Source organism: Drosophila virilis, chromosome 5 (assembly GCF_030788295.1).
Source record: "Drosophila virilis strain 15010-1051.87 chromosome 5, Dvir_AGI_RSII-ME, whole genome shotgun sequence".
In the NCBI taxonomy this organism is placed as follows: Eukaryota; Metazoa; Arthropoda; class Insecta; order Diptera; family Drosophilidae; genus Drosophila; species Drosophila virilis.
In genome coordinates, this window is record NC_091547.1 from 8430346 (window position 1) to 8442389 (window position 12044).

At 41.2% G+C, this 12044-nt stretch overlaps 2 protein-coding genes and 1 long non-coding RNA gene across 6 annotated transcripts in view; 1 reads left to right on the forward strand and 2 right to left on the reverse strand.

Moving 5' to 3' along the window:
* Positions 1-11481, reverse strand: part of twz (BTB/POZ domain-containing protein twz) — a 34622-nt gene extending 23141 nt beyond the window's left edge. Inside the window, exons 1-4 of one of the 2 annotated variants that reach the window (XR_011416933.1) lie at positions 11341-11481; positions 10888-11282; positions 10614-10730; positions 8902-10554 (exon numbers count right to left, since the gene is read on the reverse strand). The gene's annotated coding sequence lies outside the window, so the exon portion shown is untranslated. Of the gene's footprint in view, positions 1-8901; positions 10555-10613; positions 10731-10887; positions 11283-11340 lie in introns of those variants that run through there. The other variant, XM_015174620.3, reaches the window with a different exon arrangement.
* Positions 5532-7296, forward strand: LOC6627035 (uncharacterized). 3 transcript variants are annotated; one of them, XM_002050678.4, is made up of 6 exons: positions 5532-5685; positions 5743-5817; positions 5874-6438; positions 6559-6724; positions 6790-6962; positions 7086-7296. In XM_002050678.4, exons 1-6 carry the CDS (start codon positions 5669-5671, stop codon positions 7095-7097), a joined length of 1008 nt encoding a protein of 335 aa, XP_002050714.2. In that variant the 5' UTR covers positions 5532-5668; the 3' UTR covers positions 7098-7296. The 3 variants fall into 3 exon arrangements, with proteins under 3 accessions (XP_002050714.2, XP_032292152.1, XP_032292153.1); XM_032436261.2 differs by lacking the exon at positions 7086-7296 and having other exon boundaries at positions 6790-7042; XM_032436262.2 differs by lacking the exon at positions 7086-7296 and having other exon boundaries at positions 5889-6438; positions 6790-7042.
* LOC138911401 (uncharacterized) lies at positions 7134-7748 on the reverse strand. Its single transcript, XR_011416996.1, has 2 exons — positions 7683-7748; positions 7134-7586 (listed from the first exon to the last, which is right to left on the reverse strand). It is a non-coding gene; the product is annotated as an uncharacterized lncRNA (long non-coding RNA).
* Positions 11482-12044: the final 563 nt, after the last annotated feature.

Below are 12044 nucleotides of genomic sequence, written 5' to 3' on the forward strand. Positions count from 1 at the left end.
TGATTTACGTTTCTTCATAAAGTTTTAAATACTCCTTTGAAACATAATCAATAGACTTTCTCTATAAACTCTTTCTGAGTGTTACGTTTTGGTATAGACCCTTTGAGATTTGCTTATTGATGGGTATGCCAGAGCCGCATCAATTCCTGTTTCTGGTCTGTGGCCGCCTTTTGTGGTTGGCTGCTCTGATGATGCTGGTGGTGCTTCGACTTCCACTCGGACTCGGACTCGGACTGTGACTTTGGCTCTGGCACTGCCTCATAAATGGAGTGGCAGCGGCGCAGTTGCCCCGAAGGTGTAAAACTTGTCGGTGTATTAATGTCTTGTTGTTGTTGTTGTTGCACACTTTTCAAAACTGCCTGTCAATGCGTGACATTTCATATTTAAGTTATAATCTGCATGCATTACTTTTTGTATATGTATATATCACATACACATACACACACACAAGCCCAGTGGGGGAAAAGGAGAGAAAGGTAGCGAGGCAAACATGTATAAATTTAATGGTATACAAAATTAACTGGAGGCTAATTTTCAATAAAACTGACAGCTATGTAAAATGAGGAAAGCGCACACACACAGACAAACACACACACATACACACACACTGTGTGTGTGTTCTTTTGTGCTTGACGTGCAGTAAATTGAAATGAAAACGAGTGAAATACAAAAACAAACACGGACAAATAATATTACGTACTTATGTATGTATTTATTTGTCTGTAGTTGTCCGCTGTCCGCTTTATAAATTAAACAAAAACTTAATAAATAGCTTCAAGCAATTAAGTTGCAATTAATAACGGCTTTTGCCTCATTCCATTTCTTCACCTCCCCCTTTCACTCTCTTTGTCTTTTGTATCAAGCAGTCAACCCACGCACAACAGTTGTACGCCAAGTTTGTCTCGTCCTCTCACTCAGACTGCAATCGAAGTCTGTCAGTTGGCTTCAAACATGCTGCTCCTCGGATCAAACCAGTTTCAAGTCTTATCACTGCAAACGCATCTAAATTATCACGAATGCCGGCAGCAGCAGCAGCAGCAGCAGCTGAGAAGAGCAGTGCGAGCAGAGCGTCGCATATATGTAAACACAACGAAGTTGCCTCTCTTCCTCTTGCTGCTACTCATCCTGCTTCTCAACGTTCTCCGCACGAACATGTTGGGAGCGCGCCTGGGGCTATACTCAAACTGGCTGCAGCTCGAGCGCTCAGTTCAGTTTGGTTCGGTCTGATTTTGGTCTCCTGCTGCTGCGGCTGCTGCCTCTGCCTCTGCCTCTGCCTGCCTCTTGTCTCTCCTGCTGCTCCGTGGCCTGGGGCTATTCGCTTGTAATTATAATATTTCATCCCAAAAGTAGCTGCCGGGCATCAGCGTCAGTTTCGTTTGCGGCTTGTTGCAGGCTGAAGCATACAGAGTGCGACAGGGGGGCAACAGGCAGAGGACAGCAGAGCAGAGCAGCGCAGAGCAGAGCAACAATGCAGCCAACGCCAACAATGATGAATTTTTGAACTTGGCGTGTGGGTTACTCGTACAGTAATGTCTGCCACATAAACGCCAACGCCAAACAAAAGTGCCCAGACACAGACCGTGCTGTGCAGTTGTTGTTGTTGCTGTTGTTGTTGGTCTTGTTGTTGTTGTGGCCTTCGCCGCATGTCCTCCAGCGCTGCGTAGTGCTTGATTCTATGCCTTGGTATGCTACCTGTTCTATGGTACTATCCGAAATAAAAACAAGCAGGCTTTAATGAGGACTGCCCGACTTGGAGATACTCTAAGGCCAGCGATCTTCACTCTACTGTCCTGCTAAAAGTCAACTGAGACAATGCTAGAATTTTAGGTGTTAGGTATAACAAGAATTGCTTTAAGCGAGGGCGTTCTGTAGTCTTAATCTGTGTATAATATACGACAACCTATATGCAAGGTATGGTGTATAAAGCTCCTATAAATCTTAAGTTCTGATAAAAACCCCGTCTCAATATCGATAATAATCGATAATATGAAAATGGGAAACCCGTCCGATATAGACGGGTTCATTCCAAAGGACCAACCAGCATGGCTTGATCGACTAAACTCATTGTCCTGAGGCCGCCTTCTGCCTGTTCCATGCACTCGTACGATACACGATTCAATTATTTTGAATAGGGTATAAAAAATTACTTTTTAATTATACCCTTTTTAGTTATTTTGAATAGGGTATAAATAAGGATTTCTTTCTTTCGCTGTTTACATTGAAATGTGGCCCGATTTAAATATGCAGCACAGTGAAGCGGCCTCGTTATTTATGGACTAGAAATTAGCCATCAGAAATAGCGCAAAGCACAGCGCTCGAAGGCGCCTAAAAATGTTGCTGACACATGGAAATGCAATTGCAATGGCAACATAAAATGGGTATTAAGTGCAATCCGAAACGCTTGACATGTGCAACCTGCCACAAGGAGTGAGAGAAAGAGTGAGAGAGAGAGCAAGAGTGTGTGAGGGCGACAAGCTGGGGATAGTCTGAAGTGTGGTACATTTTGTGATAAATTGAGCCGCTTGCCGGCAGCCAAAATAATTTTCATATTGCTAAAATAATGCAAGTGCAATTGTGGCTGCAACTGCTGCTGCTTGAATGAATGTGTCTGTAGTTTTCGTGGCTTTGCATCTAGCAGCTCGAATTACCGCATCGTTTGCGGCGACATTTAATTAAAATTTTCTTTTGGGCAACCGTCGTTTATATCAGCTAGTTTTCGGTCGGGCTTTAGCCAACTTTTTGGCTCTGGCCGCGTTTATCAGCTGACAATTTATGTGACTTGAAGATAACTCGCAGTGCACTTAATACCAACTCAGGGAAATAGCCATTAAAAACGACACTTAATGACCAAATGGCAATTGTTATTTGCCAACATTTGTGCGGCCAACGTGGTGGCACTTGCCGCAGCTGCTGCCACAGCAGTTGCTGCTGCTGTTATCAGCACTTGCTGCTCATACATAATTGCAATGCTGAATGAAAAGCGGACAGCAACAACAACATATGGCATTCTGTCGCATTGTGCGCTGTGTGCCAATAATATTACACATACGCCGCATCGACAACAAAAACAACAACAGTAACATCAACGAAAGCAACTCTGCAACGTTTAATTTCCCGTTTGCCACATCGCAAGCGCTGCTTTTGTTTAACCGAACGTCGCATTGAAGCGGTTTTCCCAACCAGACCCCACACGCCCATCCGCACAGCCTTTTGCTCTCCGCCCATCCACGAATCTAAAGCAAACGGCATAACGGAAGCTATGCCGGCATTTCCGTGCACCATTCTTATGCCAAGATGCTGCGGCATAAGTTTCTAGCCCATTTAAGACTGGGCGACTGTGCGCTACCCTGCATCTAATATGTTATATTTACTAGACAAGGTTTCTAGAGGAAGCTGCACAAAAGATTGTTTAAAACGAATCATTTACTTGTTTTAGTATTGGAAATTTTTAATGTCAGTATACAACATTTATAGAAATTAGATGTTATGCTAGAATATAAATTATGTCTATTAGATTAGTAGACAATGCGTACCTAAAATTAAATTCATTGAATTATTACTCAATGAATTAAATTACAGTTTTGTTTCAGCGCTAGACAACACTGAATCATAGTTTAGACATTTCCAACACAGAAAATTTGAAATGTTAGTATTAACCACACTTCATGAGGAGGAATCAAAGTCTGTTAAAAGCTAATTCGTTTAGCGCTGTAGAGTACAACACCTTTCGGATAATGTATTAAGCCCGTTTCCAACACAGTTGCACCCTTTTATGTGTGCCTATTAATGCCTGAGAGGCGTGTGCTTATTTTTGGTAGGGTTAAACTGAAGTTTAATCCCGTTTGCTCATCTCAAACTCGCTGAGATTGTTTTGATATCTATGAGAATTGGGTATAAACGAAATTTTCAAAAGCATTATCAATTTTCTATTTTCTATGCAATTATGCGCTTCATTGAGCAATCGCAGAGCAAACGCAAATGACGGCGGCACGTTTAGACACAATTTAATTAACAGTCACACACACACACACAAACACACACACAAAGGCAACAACAAACGAATTTTGTGTGTGTGCATTGAATTTGAAAGTGGCATTCATGCAGAAATTATGCAACTGTCAGTTGCACAACAAAATCAAATTGTTTGTTCTGCCTCCACTGGTATGTGCAAAATAATTGCCCCACTCTGATTGAGTATCTATACATATATTATATGCAGGAAGGCAAACCAAAAAAAGTTCGGTTCGCGGTTCGAACCGATTTGTACTCAGGTTTGAATTGCTAGATATTTTCAATATCTTAATGGAACAAATCCAAAATTCAATATGCTACAAATATTTCATATAAATCATGTTTTAATTTGTCTTAAGATTCGGTTAATAATTAAAACTAAGCCCAAATGAAATTCTGTGTTTGAGGCGGTTCAGCTTCACATTGGTTTTCATCCTAGATTATATATGCTTTTATTTTGGCAGCTTTAAAGTCAATTAAAGCTAAGAGAGAAAAGAAAGCTGGCGACTCAAAGTCAAAGTAGAAGTCAGTCAGCTGCAGCTGTTGTTGCTGTTGCCGTTGCCGTTGCCGTTGCCTGTGGCAGGCACATTCCAGCCTCAAATAGCTGCCGGCAATGGCAAAGTAACGGCTAAGCAGCAGCAGCAGCAGCAGCAGCAACTAAAAAAGGAAGCAGCAGCAACAACAACAACAACAAGTGCATTTAGTTGCGCCGCACGAAATGGCCGCCAGCTACACACAGAATAGTCCCTCACACACACACACACACAAACACACTTACCAATACAGAAACAGGCGCTGGGTATATACAAAGGCTTATGTACAGCTGGCTGCCACCCACTGCCAGCCCAGGTTTGAAGGAGTTGCGGATGCTGGCAGCGGGCGTTGACTGTACGGCGAAAAAGCGTCGCTGCGTGAAAAACTCGACAGCCGGCGGCAGAAACGCGGCAGCGACGCCGTTCGCTTCGGTTTGCTAATGTTGCCCCAGGACCTTGCCGCTTTGATGAGCGAGCAGAGGACAAAACGAGGCACGGCAAGGACAATGTGGCAGGACGAGACGAGATCGCATGAGGCAATGTCCATGGAGGGGAGTCTCTCGGGGGGGTGTGTGCGTGTGTATGTGTGTGTGCGACCGGCTAGTGGGTACTGCAAATGGCCTGCGGTTTTGCGCCTGCGCAGCTCAAAGGTAGCCAGCCACAACAACAACAACAGCAGCAACAGCGGTCTATAAAGCCAGTGGCCATGTGGCAACATTTCAATCTCCGCTCTGTTATTTGCCAACTAAATCCCCAAAGGGACAAATTGTATAATTTGTGCGCTTGGCAAACTTAATAAATATATGTATGTATGCTATGTGATGCTTGTGTATATACATATATATTTCATGTGTGAGATCATTATTTGGTATACAATATTAATGTCAAGCAGTTTACTGCTTGCACGCTTGAATTAACATATCTGTACTGCAGCAAATTACTGTTAACTGATTATGTTAATCTATATTAAACTGTAACACATATGTCGGAATTTTGCTTTCTAGGCAGGCAAAGCGTTCTCACTCCTTATTCAATTTATTAAGACTTTGAAAACAGTTTCTTTCTACTTTTTTCAGCCTTGTATTTTATTTTTTAAATTTTATATAGGTTTTCAACTGTGAAGAATGTGGTCGACCGCACAGTGAGTACATCTCAAATAAACAGCCGGCGAAAATAAGCTAGCCAAATGTTTGTTTAGCAAGCACAACCAACTGTCCGGCGCTCCTCCTGAGGTAGTTGAGTTATACAGAAACAATGATTTTGTATCCGAATCGTAAGTTTTTACTTAATTGCTTAATTGAATTTCTGAAATTATGTGATTAAGTGTAGTTCACGTACTTGTAGGCTGGACTCGGTGTGTGCCAGCTCTGTAATAATAACGGCTGATGGTCAGATAACAACCAAAACTGTTGGCCACGTCGGTGATCGTCATTTGCAGGCCCAACTCAATCTTCCTGGGCTGCAGGAGCGTTGTGCCGTCTCAGCCAACAAGGATCTATTCAAGCTGTCAACTTTACTTGGCGAAAACGAAATGGAATGCCGAGCGCATGAAAAAATCCAAAAGCACATGGAAAACAAAATGGGATTACCTCAACATGTGTATCCTTGGGATATAAGAACGCAGGCACATACAAACGATTCCAAGTTTACTCAGCAAGCCAACAACTTTACTAAACAGCTGGATGGTATACCGACAATTAAGCTACACAAGCCACAACAACCTGATCATAGGGAAGAGGGAATGCCACTTCCAAGTGTGCAGAAAATAAATCCAAGGAAAATTAAGAAAACTAAACATCAGAAAAAGAAAAACGATTGTTCAACAGATGAAAGCTGCTATGACACAGCTGACACAAGCCGAAAATCAGTTCAATATAAGCGACGCAGAGTAGAGGTAAGTTTTAACATACTGTTATGTGGCTCGCATAGCTGTTAACGGTAATTAACAGTATGTAAATGGGAGGACCACAAGCAGTTAACTGCTTGGTTGTTTACTTTAGCAATCCTTTCTTAGAAACCGCTCTCATACAAGCCATACTTGGAGCACGCTGCCGAGCCTCAACGGGATGTATTACCACAGATTAATGCTAGTATCCTACTAGTGAGTCCTTTTCAACGGTACAAGTGCACCAAATTCAGCAAAATAGTCGATAGAGCCAAACGCACAGTTCAATTTTTTGGTAAGTCTAAATTTAACTATACCTAGACAAACAAAAGACGCTCTATTTTGGACTTAATTTTGTAGATGACTGGAATACCTATACAATTCTCTTGCTTCTGTGCACTTTAGCCTATCTTGGCTATATGCTGGGTTATGACATTACAGAATATGCGAGTGAGGAGCGACGATATTTGGCTAAAATGCAATCGGCTGGGTTTGTGGTGAAATGCTTTTATTATATAATGCGCTTGCTAAAGGTGCCCATATTTTAAATTGCAAACTTTAGAGTTCCGTTTTCCAGTTTTAGAGTAATAAAATTTTACTCCATTCGCATTTATTGCCCAATTTATTGTTAAATATTTATAAATGTATATTTTCAGCATAAGTGTTGAAATCTACACGCACTCGAACGCGTTCACTTCTCCACCTGCCGAAACCTCAGTCCATCCCATTCCAATCCACCCAACTCAAACTGAGCACCGCTTGACCAAATGAAAAATAAACAATTCGCTTTTGTTGTTATCCCAAATAACACTAAAACCTACAGCAAGAATAACAGTACCAACAGCAACAACAACAACAACAACAGCAACGATAATAAAAACGATATCGCACAATATACTGAAATTGTAAAGTGTTAAAAATAATAAATTATTTCTGTTATTCTAAATGGTATTAGAGAGCCGCCATGCATAAATTTAAACTGCGCGAGTGTTAGAAAAATATTATGGCTACTGCAATTTTGACCATCAAATCGAAATTCAAATATGCCAATACAAACATCAGTCCTGTGTCAAAGCGAAACCAAATTCAATATACTTCTATGTGCATAGCATTATAAATTTGTTCAAGCTTTTTCCGATTTTCCAGCTACACTCGCTCTGGATGCATTAGGGGAAAGTAAAAATAAATTAAATAAAATTAGAGACATTTTCATATCAAATCGATTACACAAATTTACAATATATTTTACTCACTCAAGCATCTAGATATAGTAAATATTTCTACAGAATATGCACGATTTTTATGATATCCAATTTGAGTTGATTTGGGAAAAAATACATTTTTTTAAATCTGTCATTCTATTTGAAAGATGTCAAGATATACTTTAAATTTATATTATATATATATATATATAGATGTATCGTGGTATCTTCATGTTATGTTATCTCCATTTGTCAGCATTCATTTGATTGATTTAATTAAATTTATGCGTATTTTTTCTCCTTTAAGTAATTTAACAATTCTTTGATATACGAGAGTGGGATGTGAATTATGCTTAGTGCACACCCCTTTACCCTGACCACACCCCTACCCCCTGCCGCCGCCTCTGACAACCGTTTGGGACACGAGCTTAGCAACAAATAGATGTATCCATAGCCTGCAGCGAGCTAATCCTTTTTGCCCAGGGCACCTGCACAGTTTATACCTATGTATATGGCACAATTTATATAATTCGAACCTATTTGAGGTGATGGTCTGATGGGGGCCATAAATCAAGGTTACTTTCACATTGACCATAAATTCTTGTAGGCCAGCGATAGGCAAGAGTCAGGCAGAAACCGAAAGAAATCCCCCTCCAGTTTACCCCTGAGACTCCTACAAAGGAGGCGAACATCGAACTTGTTCGTGCAGTTTTTGGCTTTGGCTTTGGGTTTAGCTAGGGCGTGCGTGTCTCAGTGTGTGTGTGTGTGTGTGTATTGTTATCACAACAACATCATCTAAATTATCATGGCCAAAAGGCAAACGCAGCAGCAGCAACAACAACAACAACAACAACAGCAACAACGCACAGCAACAGCTTACAACGTAAACACAACACGACGAACAATGCGACGCGCAGACGCCGAAACACGAAACATTTTTTACTAATAAATCGCCGCAAGGGAATTTCCCATTGCTCTGTTCCTTTTCGTAATACATATTTCACATGAAATGCAGCCGATGGCTAGATGAAGACTATAAAAAAAAAATATATATATATATATATATATATAAGAAATTCTTACCCAGGGAGCAAATTAAACGAAACAAAACTTGATCCGAATGGCAACTCTTTGCTTTTAATTTGCCCAACTAAAGGTTTTTATAATGCATTAAACTTATTTTTATTCGCTTATCCAAAGCTTGTTGAACATGAGCTTTTTTTATCTTATCCCATGGAAATAAACATGTCATTATTTGAGCCTTACTTACTTGCCTAAGAAAAGCTTTGGAATGCTCTCCTCTTTCTCTCTCTTTTGTGCTCCACTCTCTCTGGTTGTGTGTGCAGTTATAAAATGCGCCAATTTGCTTCCATTTTTTCATTGCAAAAAGTGTGCAACAAAAACTAAACAGCTTGCGTTTTGATGACTATTTTATCTATTTTAAACTATGGAATCACAAATATATTGGACTTACACATGCACAACACACTAAGTAACCGCATTTAGCTCGAGGCTAGTTAATTATACTTTTTATAAAACAACTTGACACACACGCGCGGAGAACACGTACGATCAATTAGGCAGACGCGCACATACTAAATGCGTAATTATGCTTGCGCCCACACCGAAGCGACATTTGGGCTATCCGTCTTGCACACTGTTCGTTCAGTTAACGGGATCAAAAGCAAGACGACCAATGGCGCGAGCGCAGTGGACATATGAATTACCCCACCCGCTCATGCCGTTCATAATCCACACTCTCTGTCAGAAGCTGACGCATGCAATCCAAATATAAAACGGGATCAAAAGCAGTAATGACGTATCTACTATTTGCTTTCATTTGTTGTCTGTCAATCCACTCTCTCCAGTGTCCGGATAAACGTTCTCTGGATAAAAATGATATACAATGATATACTTAATAGAATCTTAATAAATGGATTGATACATTTTTAATAGAACTTAAAGCGAAGCTTTGGGCATTCTTGAAGTGGTTTTAAATATTTCTTTAGCTGCATTTCTCAGCAGCTTTCCATTGGCATTGACGGGAATTCTGTCCACGAAGCGAACGCCCGCATGGAGCTGCTTGTACTCGACGGGAATACGTTCGGCCACATGATTGATGACCTGCTGTTCGGATAAGTGGCTATTGGGTTTGCGGATAATTAATGCGCCAGCCGCATCACCATATAACCGATCCTTAATGCCAACCACACAGACCTTCTGCACATCCGGCAACTCGATGATGATCCTCTCAATCTCGTTGGGTGTGTAGTGCATGGATTTGTATTTAAGCAAATCCTTTTTGCGATCCACTATATAAAGCCTATTATCCTTATCAAAGTAGCCCAGATCACCCATGTGGAACCAGCCCTCGGAATCGAGCGTTTGAGCCGTTTGCGCCGGATTGCCATAGTAACCATTCCAGTTCTGGTTTGTCTTTATCAGTATTTCGCCAATCTCGTTGTGCGCCAGCCTGTCACCCTGTTCATTCGCGATCCGCACCGTAATGCCGGGCAGCAAAGCGCCCACCAGATTTTCCGTTTCCGGATTTATGCACACCGCTATGCCATCCGTTTCCGTTGTGCCGTACACACACACAAAGAGCGTGGATTCGATGATGCGCTGAGCTGCCTGCACAACGCCCGCCGATACCCAGCCCCCGCTGTACTGCACGAACTGCAGACTGGACAGATGCTCCGGCGTGGCCAACGGACTGGTGAACAGCTCATTGAACTGCCAGTGCGACAGATAACAGTAAGTCACCTGCCATTTCCTGACAATATCCACAATCAGCTCCGTGCTGAAGGGCTGACGCGAAACAACGCGAACGGCTCCGTTGAGGGTGCTGCTCAGCAGACACTTTATGGCGGACAACCAATCATAGCCAGCGGTTGTGTACACCACATCATTAATGCCGCTGACGCTGCAATGGAATAGGGTTTTAGATATGCAAGAAAGATCATCTGGAAGGTTGAAGCTCACGGTGCTATCAGCAATAGTTGAGAGTTGGTTATTGTCACAGCCTTGGGTAAGCCCGAAGTGCCCGAGGAGCAGACAATGGCCATGGTTTGATCGCCGCCATGCACAAGTTTTACGGGTCTATAAAATGTTTATATAAGTTACAAATATAATTAGATATATCTGTTATCCGACAGCTATCGGAAATATATCCCATACCATCTGGCATGCAGTAAGTTTCTTAAGTTATTTAATTCTGTTTAGTTACCAATTGATTCCCTTTCTGAATTCTACTTACGCATAGTTCTTTGCCGTTTTGGTTGATCCCAAGAGATCCTCAATGCTGGGCACATTCCCAACATGATCGATCAGCGTTATAATCTTTGGCCTCCAGTCTTTAGTTAGGGATTTCAAGAGTTCGTAATCGCCGCCATCGCAGAATATCAGCTTTGGCCTTGTTATCGCATACAGAGCAGCTATGGCTTCCGTCTCCAGCTGCGGATTGACGGCATGGAAGGGCGTGGCATTGAAAAGGCAACCCAACAAAACGTGAGTAACATGAATGTCGTTTCTAGCTATAAGCCCGACATTGTCCTTGTGCGAGAGTCCTTGCGAGCTCAGGAACTGGGCTATGCGAACAGCTGCAGACAAAGCCTCCGCATTGCTCTCAACTTGTCCATTATCATGGGACATCTACATATTATTTTAATTATTTTAATTATTAATTTGTTTTTTTTTTTCGCATACATACTTGAAATATATTTTTTGGCTGCGTCTTGAGCGCTTGGTAAACCACTTCGCCTATGGATATTTTGGGATCGCTAAATAACCCATTTTCCGGCCCATACCAACATTTTTCCTGTTCGTTGTAGCAAGTCTGGATCAAAGACATTTCAATGGACTGATTTGCCGCACAGTTGAAAAGTTAATGAATTCGTTTAACAAATATGTGTAGTTACTTATTTTTAGAAATAGATAAGGGTACTTTAACATCTGATTGTCAAACTTGTATACAGCACGTTTTAAACGATATTATAAGATAATTTGCAAGTATGAATTCATAATGGAAATTCAAGAATGTGTATGGGCCTATGAGTGCATGTATATAGTATACATATCAATATATACATGTGTGCATACCATAGGTAGATAATGCCAATCCCCGATCGAATTGTTGGGTGCACAATCGCTGCCAATTCTGATTAAACTCTTGCCATAATCTTATCGCTGCTGTAGAAAAAAACTAGTGTTTAAATTAAGATAGCTCTTTGTTGGAAAGGTCAATGAGCTTATAGACACTGTAAAATATCTTAAAGTTAATTCTAATGCAGCGCAAATAATGCTTTATATAAATGGTCTAAATGATCCATATATCTATACATAAATCCCTGCTATAAGCTATATTTGTTTATTAGATATGTTGGGATAAATTCGAGTTGCATGAAATATTCGTTA

What these genes read in the sequence shown, in the direction of transcription:
- LOC6627035 (XM_032436261.2), top strand. An exon ending in AATGATTTTGTATCCGAATC is followed by an intron (nt 5,818 to 5,873) that starts GTAAGTTTTTAC and finishes GATTAAGTGTAG; the next exon opens with TTCACGTACTTGTAGGCTGG. An exon ending in ACGCACAGTTCAATTTTTTG is followed by an intron (nt 6,725 to 6,789) that starts GTAAGTCTAAAT and finishes TTAATTTTGTAG; the next exon opens with ATGACTGGAATACCTATACA.